Consider the following 17,051-nt stretch of genomic DNA (forward strand, 5'->3'; position numbering starts at 1 on the left):
CAATATAAAATTAGTAATTTATGATTAAGTTATATAGTCTTACTTATTATTGGGCTTATGATTAATTATTTTTAAATGATAATTTTAAAAGTCACATTATTTTTTACATAATATGGGCTTTTAGCATTACTTTATATTCTAACATGGTGAATAATTCTGGAAGCTTGAGTTTGAAAACAAAAACAAGGATTTTTTTTTTTTTTTTTTTTTTTTTTTTTTTTTTTGAATTGAGGTAAATGGAAAACAGGGGAAAAGCAAAAACACAGGAAAATCGAATTGCTTTGGTGGCCGGGGAAGGTCCTCGGGACGCCTGATTTGAATGAACGAGCTAGCATAAGCTTTCGACGGCGCGTGAGGTGGAATATGACGGCTATCTCGGTGGATGACGATTTGGCTTGACGTGAATTGTGTAATGTACGTTTACCGGTAGATGGAAGGAAGAGGAGATCGAATGAGGTGGGATTAGCAGTGACTGAAGCCGTGGTGGATGAAATTGAAGAAGTAGCCATTAGCATACTAGTTGTTTGACAAAAGGGCTGAAAGAAAGAAGGAAAAAAGAAGGGGAAATTTCAGAAAGCCCCCCTGAACTTCCAGCCAATTTGAAAAAACCCCCCTGAATTTCCAAAACTCTTATTTAGGCCCCCTGAACTTTGGTTTTCTCTCACTTTGGACCCTTTTAACATTAAACTACGTTGTTTTGTATCCTAAAATTAAACACCTACCCAGCCCAAAAACGACGTAGTTTAATGTTAAAAGGGTCCAAAGTGAGAGAAATCCAAAGTTCAGGAGGCCTAAATGAGAGTTTTGGAAATTCAGGGGGGGTTTTTCAAATTGGTTGGAGGTTCAGGGGGGCTTTATGAAGTTTCCCCAAAAAAGAAGTACGCACGACAGTTAGTCTTTAGAGCTATGATACCATGAACATTATATTTTATGATTTTGGTTTTCCTCCTATCCCTTACTAATCTTCAGGGATCATATGTTTATACAGACTTTACAAAAGCTAAAGGTTACAAAAGTTAAACTAAGGTTTAAATGCTTTAATTACAGACGTTACAAGCTTTACAAACATAACACCACTCTTTAATGACTAAGACTTATGGTTATTCAATACAAACGTTACTTGAGCATTATCTTGTAATTAAGTTAAAAAAAAGGCTGTCGGATAAGGTTGCCTTCTTAATATGCTCAATGTGTCATATATTCCATGTGAGGTTCCATAATTCATTCACTGCCACTTGTTACCCATGCATTATTTCCGACAAGAAGATGCGTTGTGCCGCCAGGCTTTCAGTGTTTGTATGATAAATCTGTGGATCAGTCGATGAATATGATATGACATACAAATAGGTCACGAGGATTCTAGTTTCTAGAAGGAAATTTTTGGATTTCTCTAGAGTTCAATGCATGCTGCACGCTGCCCTCTCGTTAAATTTTCCTTCTAGAATCAAGAATCCTCGTGTCGTGGCCTATTTATACGTCACATTCATCTCAACAGATTTGTCATACAAACACTGAAAAATCTAGCCAAGCCTTGTCATCGTCGTCATCATCATCATCTTCTTCTTTTGGCTTTCCGGGTGTGATGGGTAACGAAAATCCTCAGCTTCACGTACTCTTCTTCCCTTTAATGGCCCATGGACACATGATACCAATGGTAGACATGGCCAAGCTATTCGCAGCGCGAGGTGTGAAGGCAACCATAGTCACCACCCCTCTCAACGCGCCTTTCATCTCCAAAACGATTGAAAGAATCAAAACTCGAGGCGGCGGCGGTGGCGCCAAGGTTGATATCCAAATGATCAAGTTCCCGGTTGAGAAGGCCGGCCTGCCAGAAGGATGCGAGAACTTCGAATTGCTGCCTTCCCGTGGAATGTTGAGCAGTTTCCTCAAAGCCCTTGCAGTGCTTCAAGAACCATTCGAGCAGCTACTCCATGACATTGACTACCATGCTGATTGCCTCGTTGCTGACATGTTCTATCCATGGGCAACCGATGCTGCCGCTAAATTTGGTATCCCAAGGCTTGTTTTCAATGGAACCAGTTTTTTCTCCTCGACTGCGGTGGAGAGTATGATGCAATATGAACCTCACAAGAAGGTTTTATCTGACTCCGAACCTTTTCTCATTCCTAATTTCCCTGGAGAGATAAAGTTGACGAGTATGCAAGTACCGAGCTTCATTCGGGAAGAGGTTGAAACTGACATGACCAATGTGTTGAAAAAAGCTGCAGAAGCAGGCATGAGGAGCTATGGGATTGTTGTAAACAGCTTCTATGAGCTGGAGCCGGCTTATGCAGATCATTACAGAAACGTTTTGGGAAAGAAGGCATGGCATATAGGGCCGGTTTCAGTGTGCAACAAGGAAGCTCAAGATAAAGCTCAGAGGGGGAAACAATCCTCTGTTGATGAACATGAATGCCTGAAGTGGCTTAATGCAAAGAAACCCAATTCAGTTGTTTATGTATGTTTTGGAAGTTTGGCTTACTTCAATGATTCTCAGCTGATGGAGATTGCAATGGGTCTTGAGGCTTCTGGGCAGCAATTCATTTGGGTTGTGAGGAAAGAAAAGAATGGTGGAGGAAAAGAAGAGTGGCTGCCTCAAGGATTTGAGAAGAGAATGGAAGGTAAGGGTCTAATTATAAGAGGTTGGGCGCCCCAAGTTTTGATTCTTGATCATGAAGCAGTTGGAGGATTTGTGACTCACTGCGGCTGGAATTCAACGTTGGAAGGAGTCACTGCAGGGGTTCCCATGATCACATGGCCTGTGTTCGCTGAGCAGTTTTTTAATGAGAAGTTGGTGACTCAGGTACCATCGTTAAATTATCACTTATCCCAAAAGCTTAAATTCTCACGTATAATATTTAATTGAATGTAGGTTGAATGACAGTGACAGACGTTCAAACTCAGGATCTATCTCTTCTGATACCATGCATGTTAAATCACCACTTATTATATAAGCTAAATTTATAGAAAGAGATGAATTTAGTCATTTAATTTATATTGTAACAGGTACTGAAAATTGGAGTTGAAGTTGGGGTTGAGCGATGGGTTGATGGAGATGATGAAGTGGGGGAAGAAAATATAAAGAAGGAAGCAGTAGAGAAGGCAATGAAGCGAATTATGGTGGGTGAAGAAGCAGAGGAAATGAGAAGCCGAGCCAAGGCACTCGGAGAGATGGCAAGGAGGGCTGTGGAAGAAGAGGGATCATCTTACTCTGATTTGAATTCTTTGATTGGAGAATTAAAGTCACGTTGCCCTTGAGATGCAAGCAAATTAACGATGATATGCCTTTTATTTTAATTATCCTTTACAAGAGTTTATCCTTGTTGGTGTTTGACTGTTTGTTAGTTGTGTTTGCTTGTTATTCAATCCTCATTTGGTAGATATTGTCCTAAGATATTGGGATTAATATTCCATTTTAATTTCTGAGCTATTTGGCTAATTAAGCTGTCTTTTTTTTTTTTTTTTTTTTTTTGGAGCAAATGAAAGTACATCTCATTGGAGACAAAATTCATAATAATTTTTCTGCTCAAATTTTTAGTAATTTAGATAATAAATGTGAAAGAATATTTATGGGTCACCTGCTTGAACAAGTCTTAGCCGCCCACTTGCTGGGGAAAGTGTGATCCAAGTCCTGTGGATTGGTAGGTTTTTATTCCTATCTGTCAGTACAATCAAGTAGGGTATGTAGTTTTTTTTTTTTTTTTTTGAACCAAGTAGGGTATGTAGTTGGAATGTGGGCATGGAGTGCAGGAGTGCCCATGGTCACATGGCCGGCGTTGGCTGAGCAGTTTTACAATGAGAAGTTGGTAACTCGGGTGCTTAAAATTAGGATCAGTGTTGGTGGCCGACGATGGGTTTTTGTGGGAGGGGAAAACATTGAAAAGGATGGCATAGAGAAGGCAGCGAGTCGGATAATGATTGGGGAAGAAGCAGAGGAAATGAGAAGCAGAGCAAAGATGCTTGGAGAGCTGGCAAATAGGGCAGTTAAAGAAGGTAGATCGTCTTACTTGGATTTGAATGCTGTAATTGAAGATCTCATGGCGAATGGTTCTTGATACTAGGAAGAAAAAACAAATGTAACAGGAAGGTCTTAACTTTTATGTTCTCTCTTTGATCTGCTGGTTGGACCATTTCTTGGAGAGACTTAGATGGGGCCATGTCATCACAAGGGCTAGGACCAAGGCTGGGCTCACACATGGTTGTGTGGGCTGTTTCATTGAGAATAGGACGTGAGCTGTCCCTGTCCAGAACGGAACCCATATCTTCACACGAGCCAAGGTTGGGGCTGGGCTCACAATTGTTTGTGTGGGCTGGTTCATTTAGAATAGGATGTGGGCTATTCATGTCCAGAACAGAATCCACATCTTCACAAGAGCCACGGATAGGGTTGAGCTGGGTTGGTACACACAAGATGGGATGTGAGCTGTCCATGTCTGGTGAGCTAGTATTTGTGGAATGAATGTCACTAGCTGGCGGTCTGATATACGGTGAAGTCATCCAATCACTAAACATGCAAATCCCCCTTGAATCGGAGCATCATCGTGGAGACAAGCAGGCTCGGTAAAGGGGAGGACACTCTCATCAAAGACAACGTGGCGTGAGACATAAATTCTACCATTAGGAGGATAGAGACACTTGTAGCCTTTGTGTTTGGTGCTATTGCCAAGAAACACACACAGCAACGATTTGGGAGAAAGTTTGTCATGCCGATAATTACCAAGGTATGGGAAGCATTTACAACCAAACACCCAAAATGTGGAGTAATTTGGGTGTTTACCAAAGAGTCGAAAGAAAGGTGAATCCATGCCAAGATGAGATGAGAGCGTTCCTAAGAGGTAGCTCAATCGGCTGAAATCACGCATAATAAAGCGAAGGTTACTAGTTCGAATTTTCCTCCCCTTTTTTGTGCAGACATGTCAAAAAAAGAAAAAGAAAAGATGAGATGAGAGCACTCTATTAATGAGAAATGTGGCCGTAGAGAAGCATTATACCCAAAAACATGATGGCAAGTGTGCGTGAAACATCATAGTAAGCCCATGTTAGTGATATGTCAATGCTTGCGCTCGGCATTTAAGGGTGTCAACCTGGTTTCGGTTCCCGTTATTGGCTAAAACCAGGAATCGGAACCGGAACCGGAGTACTCGGTTATTGATTTTGGTAAACCGGAACCGGGTAACTGGTTCCCGGTTAACCATTATACAATAACCGATTGGTTTCCTGGTTATTTAGACCGGGTAACCAATTTTTAAAAATAATTGGATTTTGGGGCCTAAAATAAGCCCTTTTTTTTTTTTTTTTTACATGGTTGGCCCATTTTTTTTTTAAAAAACTTTCAGCTTTCCGATCTTATTTGTGAATTATTGCATTTGAAACTTCATAATATCAAATTAAAAATCAAATTTACAGTAAATTGAGATACATTTATGTACTTAGAAATCAGATGAACTATAGTACTACCCAAAGTTCCACTCAGCACAAACATAAGGACCGATCCTGAGATGAACATAAAGCCTAAAGGCCAGCTTGCTTCACCAGGTTGATAAATTTAACCAGATAATAAAGGCCAGCTTGCCATAGTTCCCCTCAAAGTAATACACTAATACCACAATAAGATCAAACCCAGATCTGGAAACACAGTTTTTAACTATTTTGTGCAACTATAAATTAAGATTTCAAAAAACGACAGCTTTTCCGTTAGCGAAAATAACAAACCAAAACGACAACAATCTAGAAAGCATCCAGAACCCTCCACGAGAACCTGAACTCAACTGATTTACTGCGAATCAGAGTCCAAAAACGTCCCCGCTTCGGTGTTTCCACACAATAAATCAAAGCGTAAATCAAAAGGAAACTACCAGTATTGAACTGTAACAACACTAATCGGAACTCTAGACAGAAAATGATTGAACACGACAGATCTGACCTTGGATTGGTGAAATCGGGGCTTGGAATTAAACGGATCTTGGACTTGGAATCGGCGATTTCCGCTTCTTCGAAGCAGTCTCTCGGTCAACGAACAAGAGAAATGGGGATGAAGGGGGGAGAGAGAGAGAAAGAGAGAGAGGCGGAAGAGTGAAGACAAGAGAACTGATGGTGGATACCAAGGTATTTTTTGAGAGGCGGCGATTTTTCCGTATTTTTTTTGACACCCCGACTGGCAGTACCATACTGTTCGGGAGTTTTTGGGCAAGCAAACTGACGGTGGATACTAAGGTCGACTAAGTAACATGCAAGACCCCCATCACTAAATTCGCCACCTTCGCCACTTTGAAAAACACGAATTTTAGTACGAGTGAAATTTAAAACCGCTTAACCGTAACTACTAACTACTATAACTGTTAACTGCTACCTCATTAACTGCTAACCGTCTAAGTGGTTGTGGTTAGCGGTTAGTAAGTTTTTAGAAACCATTAACTGCTAACCGCTTTTTTTAAATATATATTTTTTATATAATATACAACAAATAAGTTGTTGTAGTATAGTGGTAGTCGTTCCCATCTTTCATGTGTCGAACCCGGGTTTGACCCCACCCCAACAGTGGTTTTTTGTTTAGGTTTTATCTTTTTAGTTTTTATTATAAATAATATTAGAAGTGCAAAACGACGTCGTTTTTCATTTTTATAGATTCATCTCTTAGTTGAGATTTTCTAACCCTAAACCTCTCTTTCTAGCAGCTCAGCCTCTCACTCCTTGCACTTTCACACCTCTCACTCTCACTCACACCGTCTCTCGTCGCTCTCTCAACTCGTTGTCTCTCGTCAATCTCTCAACTTGCTGTCTCTCGTCGCCAAGCAAGGTAAGTTTAGTAACTTGATTTTGATTTTGGTATGCTTACATCATTTACACAAGAGAAATGCTTGACTTCATTAAAAAGTCAATCTTTTGGCCATTTTAATCCAAGGTGGTATGGCCAATTTTTCGAAAATCTATTAATTTATTGTTTAAAATCTATTAATTTTAAAATTGGTTATGCCACCTAAGATTAAAATTGCCAAAATATGAATTTTTTTAATGAAGCCAAGCATTACTCTTTACACAAGAATATGAGGTTAAATGTTTATTTTTTGATTTCTTTATCTTCTTCTCAGGTGGTTGGACAGTACATTGACTAGTCCATTACCTTCTTATCTCGGCAGTTTGCCAAGCTTACATGAACTGTATGTAGCAATATCTCACTGTTTGGAATTTATTTCAATATTTCAAGCACTAGGTTTTTTATTTTGGGATTTCTTCAATTTCTTGGATTTCTGTTTTAATCTGCACATGATTAGCATGTAGGGGTACATTATGATTGTTTATGAATATTATAGGGTTACATTTCATCACATTTGTGCCCAAATTTCACCCCAATCAGATTTGAGGGTTTGATAGATTTTACATATCATGATTATTTTTTATTTTTTGTATTTAAATCCAAGTTTCATATGAATTGTGTGGTGATTATTTCTTTTTATTTGGATTTTAGTTTCTCTGATAGATTAATCTGATAGATTTGATTTTAGATTTTGGAATCACATAGAGATAAAAAATCTACGGATCCGTTTTCTTAGTCCCTGCAACACAGATGCACAACAGGTGTTTCTTTGTTGGATTTCTTTTTCTTGATCTGTTTCTTTGTTGTTTACATGTTGCTTGGATTATGACTTAATATTATGTTTGAGTGATTAACTGCATGAATCTTTGTTTTGATAGGGGCTTTGTTAGCAGATCAGTGAGCATTGGATTAGCAGAGACCTATAAGGGACTGAAGAAAATTACAGTTAATTATTATGGCTAAGGGATATATGTTTGAGTGTTCATAAAATTAAGATTGCTAGTAGATTATTTACAAGGTTTTTGGAAATTTTATTTGTACGTTGAAATGCATTCATAGTAAACTAATGTAAATTTGTGAAGTATTTTAGATTTTTTTTTTTTAATTATTAATTACTATTGGGCTCCTTTGGGCTAATTTGATGCTAAAATGGCCTTGAAAAGACAAAAAGATGGAAAAAAATGTTTAAAGTGAGCCCAAAATAATTCTCAAAACCGGTCCAAAATTGGCCCAAAATCGGCAAAAAAAAAAAAAGCCCAATAAAAAGGCAAAAAAAAAAAAACGGTTAGTAGAAAAGCGGTTAGCCGGATGCGGTTAACCACCTCTCCGGTTAGCGGAGGCGGTTAGTAAAATTTACTAACTGCCAAAGTGGTTGCGGTTAGCGGTTTTAGCCACTAATCACTAATCACAACCGCTATTTCACCCCTAAATTTTAGCATCAAATTGGCAAGTGACAAATTTCTGAAAATGAACAAAGCACTCAAATAAATCATATTTGTGGGGCAAAGGATAGAACCATGTAAATCGCGTATAATCGTCAATAAACACAGAATAAAACCGAAATTGCTCTTTTGATCTAAGGGGAGGAGCAGGACTCCACAAATCACAGTACACTTTATAAAATGGTGACTTTATTGAAGCATCAACCGATAGAAAGGGTAGTCTGTTGGATTTTCCCATTTGACAACTAGTACAAATCTTTGATGTTTTATTTTTTGAATCAATGGAAACAAGGTTCTTATGCCGCAAATGATCAACAATTCGCTATTGGGGATGTCCAAGTCGCTGATGCCAACCTTCGCCGTCTATTCTCCTTAATCGCTGTGAGAAGAAAGCTGCAGAGCTTCCATTGAGAGCATACAGACCACCTCGTCTACTGCCTGTAGCTACTATGCAGTTGGTTGTCATGTCCTTAGTCACAAAGCCATGCCCGTCAAATTCAAATTGAAAGGGATAATCAGGGGTAAGCTTACTAACAAATAACAAATCTTTCTTAATATCTGGGACAAGTAAGACATCGTTTAATTTAAGAGAGGAAAAACTAGAACCTAGGGTGGCTTGCCCAATATGGGTAATAGGTAGACTTTCTCCATTTCCAACCATGACTCCATATGTGCCATGATAAGGGATGAGAGAATGTAAATTACTTGGATCACCTGTTATGTGGTCTGTAGCCCCGGTGTCAAGAAACTATGTTGAGTCTTGATTATCTTCAATAGTCATAGCTGCGAGTGCTCGAGGAATATCATTTGGGGTGAAGGCATGATTGAAGCGGTTGAAGCAGGTTAAAGCGGTGTGGTTCCGCTTTTTGCAAATCTGACAAGTGAGTTGCTCTTCTTTATTGTTGCCTTGGGAAGAAGCAGGGGACACACCCTTGTTAGCATGTGTAGGACTAAAATTCTGGCGCTTTGACCCAAAGAATTGACCTTGGGTAAAACCTTTTCCATTAGAGTTAAAGCTAGTAGGACTATTCTTTTTCATACCTTTATAATTGTGGTTGTTGGCACGTTAGCCCACAAAAGCCATTTGATTGGTGGAAGTGTTGGCATGGTCCAACTTGAAACGTTCAGTGTGTGCTTCCAAAAGAACAAGAACTTCTGCATAAGGAGGAATGGGTGGCCTGAGCATGGTGTTAGTGAACATCTCATATCCCTTGCCAAGATCACTAATCAACCCGAATGTCTTCTTATGATCTGGGATTGGTTTTCCAATTGCAGCAAGATCATCACACACGGTTTTAAACCATCGCAGATAATCTTGCAGGATCGGAGCCACGTTGAACAGTGGTTAACTGCTTCTTGAGTTCAAGGTGACGATCATCTAAGACTCAAGTAAACGCATGCACCAATGAATTCTAGATTTCTATCGCGGTGTCGAGTCCCACCACAATGCCAAGAACATCTTCGGACAACGTAGCAATCAGCCATCCTTTGACCAAGCGATCAGTTCGACGCCTTGAAGGAACGTCGGATTCGAATCTTGGGTATCTGATGCCTCTGATGTTAGGTACCTTGGAGGCGCCTTGGTCTCACCCATGATAAATCCCTGTAAGTCATAGCTTTCAAGGATGTAGAGCATATGGGTTTTCCACCTCAAAAACTTGGTGGAGTTGAGGCGAAGTGACACAAAATTAGTGACATTTTGTGTCACTGGGTAAGGGTATGGTTCAGCTGTGGTTGATGATTTGGTAGTGGGCGACATGAGGAAAAGAGACGGAAGACGATGTACTGATCTTGTTACAAGGAAGAGAAATGAAGATGTATACTCTCTATCTCACCAAAAGCGCTGATACCATAAAAAGGTTTGAGTAACTCTATCTCAAGGTGATGATAGAGAGTAATTTCCATTTCATTTTATAGGGACTGTACATTAGGTTATACATGGTAAGAATCCCTGGGTCAATCTTCCCAAGCAAGACGTACGAACAATATCTCTATGAGACAACTATAAAGAAATAATCATAAACTGAGGGAATCACATACGTAATATACATAACACAAATATCTCTAAAAGAAATATCCAATCATATTTATAGAATCAAGGATCCATTCACGAAGGTTGTTGGCCTTCCTTATCAAAATGATGTGAGCTATTCATGTTTGTAGTAGGGACTGGTGCGTTATCATGGACATCAATTGTTTGCCGTCAATGAAATAATACCCACCAAAAATTATTAACAATGGGGCCGATCGAGTTTGAAAAGAAAAAGATAACAGCTCATGATTTATGTGATCTCGAGGGTACGTAAGGGATCAGTACTCCATTTGTCACGAATTTACATAAAATGCATGTTAGTACAATACAATCTTCTTCCTCATCACTAAAAAAAAAATAAAAATTAAATAAAATTGAAAAAGAAAAAAGAAAAAAGAAAAAAGAAAAACTACAACCTTGCAAGTCAAAAGGCAGTCAGTCCAATAAGACTACTTCCCTTTGCTCCATGTGACATTTTTTTTGTTTTTTTTTGCGCTTTTTCTGGGCTGCTGCATGCGACATTGATTCACTGCCAGTCGTTACTCAAGATATCCGACAAAAAGATCCGCTATACTTTTTAGTGTTTGTACGAGAAATCCGTTGAGATGAATATAACGCATAAAGAATCCGAAGAATTATGGGTTACATATATTCAAATCAACAGAAAATATATAGCCAAGCCCAAGTTGTTTATTTCCAGCTAGCTCTCCTCGTTATCATCAATCATCATCTTCTTCTGCTGAAACTAAATTTAAATTGGCTTTTCCGGGTGTGATGGCTAGCGAAAATTCTCAGCTTCACATACTCTTCTTCCCTTTCTTTGCCCCTGGCCACATGATACCAATGACGGACATGGCTAAGCTATTCGCAGCGCGTGGCGTGAAGGCAACCATTGTCACCACCCCTCTCAACGTGCCTTTCGTCTCCAGAACGATTGAAAGAATCGAAACTCACGGCGGTGCCACCGCCACTGCCACTGCCGCCAAGGTTGATATCCAAACGATCAACTTCCCGGTTGAAAAGGCTGGCCTGCCAGAAGGATGCGAGAACTTCGAATTGCTGCCTTCCCGCGAAATGTCGAGCAGTTTCCTCAAAGCCCTTGCGGTGCTTCAAGAACCATTCGAGCAGCTACTCCATGACATTGACTACCACGCTGATTGCCTCGTTGCTGACATGTTCTTTACATGGGCAACCGATGCTGCTGCTAAATTTGGTATCCCAAGGCTTGTTTTCAGTGGACACAGTTTTTTCTCCACGACTGCTTGGGAGAGTGTGACGCGATATGAACCTCACAAGAAGGTTTTATCTGATTCTGAACCTTTTCTCATTCCTAATTTTCCTGGAGAGATAAAGTTGACGAGTATGCAACTACCGAGCTTCATTCGGGAAGAGGTTGAAACTGACATGACCAATGTGTTGAAAGAAGCTGCAGAAGCAGGCATGAGGAGCTATGGGATTGTTGTAAACAGCTTCTATGAGCTGGAGCCGGCTTATGCAGATCATTACAGAAAGGTTTTCGGAAGGAAGGCATGGCATATAGGGCCAGTTTCAGTGTGCAACAAGGAAGCTCAAGATAAAGCTCAGAGGGGGAAAGAATCCTCTGTTGATGAACATGAATGCCTGAAGTGGCTTAATGCAAAGAAACCCAATTCAGTTGTTTATATATGTTTCGGAAGTTTCGCTTACTTCAATGATTCCCAGCTTATGGAGATTGCAAGGGGTCTTGAGGCTTCTGGGCAGCAATTCATTTGGGTTGTGAGGAAAGAAAAGAATGGTGGAGGAAAAGAAGAGTGGCTGCCTCAAGGATTTGAGAAGAGAATGGAAGGTAAGGGCCTAATCATAAGAGGTTGGGCGCCCCAAGTTTTGATTCTTGATCATGAAGCAGTTGGAGGATTTGTGACTCACTGTGGCTGGAATTCAACGTTGGAAGGAGTCACTGCTGGGGTTCCCATGATCACATGGCCTGTGTTCGCCGAGCAGTTTTTTAACGAGAAGTTGGTGACTCAGGTACCATCGTTAAATTATTATTTCTCCCAAAAGCTTAAATTCTCATGTATAATATTTAATTGAATGTAGGTTGAATGACGGTAACAGAAGTTCAAACTCAAGATCTATCTATTCTGATACCATGCATGCTAAATCACCACTTATTATATAAGCTAAATTTATAGAAAGAAATGAATTTAGTCATTTAATTTATATTGTAATAGGTATTGAAAATTGGAGTTGAAGTTGGTGTTAAGCGATGGCTTCAAGGAGTTGATGCAGTGGGGGAAGAAAGTATCAAGAAGGAAGCAATAGAGAAGGTAGTGAAGCGAATTATGGTGGGTGAAGAAGCAGAGGAAATGAGAAGCCGAGCCAAGGCACTTGGAGAGATGGCAAGGAGGGCTATGGAAAAAGAGGGATCATCTTACTCTGATTTTAATTCTTTGATTGGAGAATTAAAGTCACGTTGCCCTTGAGATGCAAGCAAATTAACGATGATATGCCCTTTTATTTTAATTATCCTTTACAATAATTTATCCTTGTTGGTGTTTGTTAGTTGTGTTTGCTAGTTATTCAATCCTCATTTGGTAGATATTGTCCTAAGATATTGGGATTAATGTTCCATTTTAATTTCTGAGCTATTTGGCTAATTAAGTTGTCGTCTTTTTTATTTTCAATTTCTTTTTCGGGAGCAAATTAAAGTACATCTCATTGGGGACAAAATTCATAATAATTTTGCTACTCAAATTGTTAAGAATTTAGATAATAAATATGATATAATTTTTATGAGGTCCACCCGCTTGAACATGTCTCGGCTGCCCACTTGCTGGGGAAAGTGTGATGCTCGTAACGATCCAAATATTGTGGATTGGTAGGATTATATTCCTATCTGTACAATCAAGTAGGGTACGTTGTGGGACCATATTTAATGAAGTGGAGGTCACTAGTTCGAATCCTCCTCCCCCCTCTTGTGCGAACATGTCAAAAAAAAAAAGTAGGGTACGTAGTTGGAATGTGGGCGTGGAGCCCAAGACGTTTTGTGTCGTGCCACATTGGACTAGCTTATATGCCTTTGTCGGCGGTCTTATTTACTTGGAAAATGTTGGGGGTAGTATAAGTTTTATTAAAAATTAATTATAAATTGATGTGTAGGTTATAATTGGTGAAATAATTAATAGTGCATGGTTGACTAGATTTTTTACTCAATTATTTTATTTTAATTAATTGTAGACTCTTACGTTACTTTGTAAAAGACTTTATAGTAAAAGTTATAGTACTACTAGCACTATTATATTTACTTTTCTTGACTTAGTATGGGCTAAAGTGGGATAGGATGCCAAGGATTTTATTGTATTTTTATAGCATGTTAATGTAAGTGAGAATATGTATGATATTTTGAAAAATATATGTGAGAATTTAATATTTTAAGGATACATGTTAGTTTAGTAGATTGAATTGAAATAATTTCTTCCAAATCGTTTGTTTAAATTTTCCATCATGTTGATTGGGTCTAATCTTGAAGGACTTGAATAGCATTTAGAAAATCGTCTTCACTGACTATTACAATAAAGAGACTACAAGTCTAAGGAGTTTGCTTCGAGGCTATGGGGTAATTCAGCTATCCCAAAAAAATGATTTTAGGGGGTGGCCAAACCACCTACTTAGGCTGAGAGAGTTGCCGAACTACTCATTCATCCTTAAATAGGTGATCGACAACCCCCATATGGACTTTGAAAGTGGTCCTCTTTTAGGGGTGGCCAAACACCTTCTAAGTTTTGAGGGTGGTTAAGCTATTCCTAAATGATCATCTTTTGGGATAGTCGAATGATCACCCTCGTAGTCCAAAAGAAGTAGTTGATTGCCCTTTTTGGGATTTTAGAGATGGTTGAATGCCTTCTAAGGTCGTGAGCCGCGCTACCTCCAACATTATCTTTTGGGGTGTGGTTCAACCACCCTCCCTAGCCCAGTGGAGGCGGTCGACCACCCCCTTAAGGTGTTCAACTTTTGAGGAGATGGTCCAACCACTCCTTCAACCATCCACTCTCTTTCTTTTTAAATTTTTGTTAGACTTTTAATTTTGTTTTTTGAAAAAGAAAATTAATATGGATTTTTTTTTTGTTAAAAGAAAAATTGATCCAATGATCAGTTGTAATTGCCATGATACCTCTCATTGGCTTTCCATTTTTACCCCAACACCAAATACACTATGAAAATTGCATGAGATTCAAATAACAGTTAAAAGCATGAGATCAAATTTCTTAGTTCCCTATTGGCTTTTCCTATTAGCAATATTATAAATCACATATTTATCTCATAATAGTAAAGTGTCAATCTTAATTAATTTTAAGTTGGTTGAGAATAACATGTTAACAATATAAAATAAAAATATAATCTCCAACTTTGCTCTAAATAGATAAGAACCCTCTTACTTTTTTTTAGAGCCAAAGCGCTCAGAACATTCTTAGCCGCCTTATCAAATTAATTTGTTTTAACTAATGTGGTAAAGTAATGATATAAGAAGGACCAGAACTATAAAAAATGATACCAATTCCTTTCACGCTTCCATAGATTAACGGTGGAACAAAACACTTCTAGAAGAAAGCTTCACTCCTCGTGAACCATGTTACCTTTTTTTTTTTTTCTTTCTTTCAGTCGGCAAAATTAATAATTGATGGTAGATGCCCATACTTATTTCTTGTTTTTATTTGTTGTCATGATCGAGCTAGGCAATGAACGGTCCAAATAAAATGTGGTAGTAAATTATTAATCTGAGTCCCAAGAAGCAAGTGCAAATTTTCCTTTGCTTCGTCTTCTTCAGCAACTCATTCGATCTCTGAGAAGATCAATATGGATAACGAAAACCGTCAGCTATACATATTCTTCTTAGCCTTTATGGCTCAAGGCCACATGATCCCAACCATAGCTGTTTGCTTCGAAGCAAGTTATAAAAGCAACCATAATTACCACTCCTCTTCCGATGAAAAGAAAAAGAAAACAACCCATGATTTATGTGATCTCGAGGGTAAGGGATCACTCCATTTGTCAGGAATTTATCTCCATGCATTTTAGTACAATACAATCTTCTTCTTCCTCATCTTTATAAATAAAAATAAAACTTTGCAAGTAAAAAGGCAGTCAGTCGGATAAGAAAGATTCGCTACATTTGTTCCATGTGACATCTTTTTGTTTTTTTGCGGTTTTTTTTTTGACTACTGATGCGACATTGATTCATTGCCACTCGTTACTCATGATATCCGACAATAAGATCCGGTATACTTTTTAGTGTTTGTACGAGAAATCAGTTGACAACTTGACATGAATATAACGCATAAAGAATATTCCGAGGAATTATGGGTTACATATATTCAGCTAAAAAGAAAAATTAATATAGCCAAGCCCCAGTTCTTTATAATTTCTGGCTCTCCTCGTTATTATCAATCATCGAGTAATGTTATAAGTTTTTTTTTATGTTGTTTTTGTGTTCTTCTAAGAATGATATAGCTCTTAAAATTACCATTGAACTTATGATTGATCATTATTAGATTTTAATCAAATTGTGATTTTAAAATGCACCTCATTTTTTTAGGGACACAAGAGTAACATAAGTGAAACTTCTAGAATAACTCTCAATCATCATCATCTTCTTCTTCTTCTGAAACTAAGGCTCCATTTGTTTTGGAGTAAAATATTTTTCGTCGTAAAATAATTTCGGGAAAGTCATTTTACAGGAAAATATTTTACGATGAAAATATTTTTTCGGTGTTTGGCATGCGCCCGGAAAATCACAAATATTTTTTATGTTTGCAGCATAAAAATACTAATATAAAATAATTTAAAAAATATAATATAAAAATACATGTCCAAGACTTGATCAGGACTCACCTGGGACCTCTCTGGGAGCTACCTGGGACTCGCCGGGGCCTAACCAGGACCCAACCAGTCCTGTTTGGGATCCGCCTGGGACCCTACCGAGACTTGATCGGGACCTGACCAGGCAGGTCCTAGGCGAGTCCCAGGCAAGTTCCGGCGGGGTTCCAAACGGGTCCCGAGAAGGTCCCAGGCAAGTCCCGAGTAGGTCCCGGGCAAGTCTCTAGCAAGTCCCGGTAAGTCCCGGGCGGTTCTAGGGTGGGTCCCGGGTAGGTCTCGGCGGGGTCCCAGGCAGGTCCAGTCAAATCCTAGGCAAGTCTCTGGCAGGTCCTAGTAGGTCCTGGGCGAGCCAAAGTAAACCCTCTTACTTTTTTTAGAGCCAAAGTACTTGGAACATTCTTAGTCGCCTTACCAAACTAATTTTTTTGTTAATGTGGTAGAGTGATGATATAAGAAGTATTAGAGTCATCCTTAAATTGTTTCAAATGTGATGCAGTTTTAAGCATTACGGGTCATCCAAACCACTAAATATCGGTCAAGTCATGACAAAAGTGGTTTGGTTTTTTGACCAAGATTGAAGATGCTGTTTTATTGACGACAAAAAATGATGCAGTTCTTTCCAGGCGTCCATAGATTTACGGTGGAACAAAACACTTCTAGAAGAAAGCTTCACTCCTCGTGAACCATGATACCTTTTTTTGACTGTAGTCGGCAAAATAATTCATGGTAGACGCCCATACTCAAAAGAGATGTCTGCCATTTATTTCTTTTTCAAATCTACCGACTCTATGGGCTGCTGATACAATGATAAATTTAAAGAAAATATGATTTTTTTTTTTAAAAATAGATTCTGAACTTTCATTAATCAAAAAATCAAAGGACAGTCACAAATGACAAAACTGACAAAAGA

At 38.8% G+C, this 17,051-nt stretch overlaps 2 protein-coding genes and 1 long non-coding RNA gene across 4 annotated transcripts; 2 read left to right on the plus strand and 1 right to left on the minus strand.

Annotated features, from left to right (window-relative positions):
- Positions 1-877: 877 nt before the first annotated feature.
- Positions 878-4,840, plus strand: LOC132177693 (scopoletin glucosyltransferase). Of its 2 annotated transcripts, none has more exons than XM_088515348.1 (2): positions 878-2,803; positions 3,804-4,840. In XM_088515348.1, the coding sequence occupies exons 1-2, from the start codon at positions 1,583-1,585 to the stop codon at positions 4,053-4,055; spliced, it is 1,473 nt and encodes a 490-aa protein (XP_088371474.1). In that variant the 5' UTR covers positions 878-1,582; the 3' UTR covers positions 4,056-4,840. The 2 variants fall into 2 exon arrangements, with proteins under 2 accessions (XP_088371474.1, XP_059446105.2); XM_059590122.2 differs by lacking the exon at positions 3,804-4,840 and adding an exon at positions 3,007-3,439 and having other exon boundaries at positions 885-2,803.
- Positions 4,841-5,372: 532 nt separating this feature from the next.
- Positions 5,373-6,228, minus strand: LOC132177694 (uncharacterized). The gene is made up of 2 exons (XR_009439791.2): positions 5,924-6,228; positions 5,373-5,596 (listed from the first exon to the last, which is right to left on the minus strand). It is a non-coding gene; the product is annotated as an uncharacterized LOC132177694 (long non-coding RNA).
- Positions 6,229-11,011: 4,783 nt separating this feature from the next.
- Positions 11,012-12,750, plus strand: LOC132179446 (scopoletin glucosyltransferase-like). Its single transcript, XM_059592175.1, has 2 exons — positions 11,012-12,295; positions 12,499-12,750. The coding sequence occupies exons 1-2, from the start codon at positions 11,063-11,065 to the stop codon at positions 12,748-12,750; spliced, it is 1,485 nt and encodes a 494-aa protein (XP_059448158.1). The 5' UTR covers positions 11,012-11,062.
- Positions 12,751-17,051: the final 4,301 nt, after the last annotated feature.

The sequence above is a fragment of the Corylus avellana genome, chromosome 4 (genome assembly GCF_965113065.1).
Source record: "Corylus avellana chromosome 4, dhCorAvel1.hap1.2, whole genome shotgun sequence".
NCBI classification, from domain to species: domain Eukaryota; kingdom Viridiplantae; phylum Streptophyta; class Magnoliopsida; order Fagales; family Betulaceae; genus Corylus; species Corylus avellana.

Excerpts from the sequence above, each read along its gene's own strand:
- LOC132177693 (XM_088515348.1), top strand. The coding sequence starts at position 1,583 with ATGGGTAACGAAAATCCTCAGCTTCACGTACTCTTCTTCCCTTTAATG. Across the intron at positions 2,804-3,803 it reads ATGAGAAGTTGGTGACTCAG|TTGGTAACTCGGGTGCTTAA; the intron begins GTACCATCGTTA and ends TACAATGAGAAG.
- LOC132179446 (XM_059592175.1), top strand. The coding sequence starts at position 11,063 with ATGGCTAGCGAAAATTCTCAGCTTCACATACTCTTCTTCCCTTTCTTT. Across the intron at positions 12,296-12,498 it reads ACGAGAAGTTGGTGACTCAG|GTATTGAAAATTGGAGTTGA; the intron begins GTACCATCGTTA and ends ATATTGTAATAG.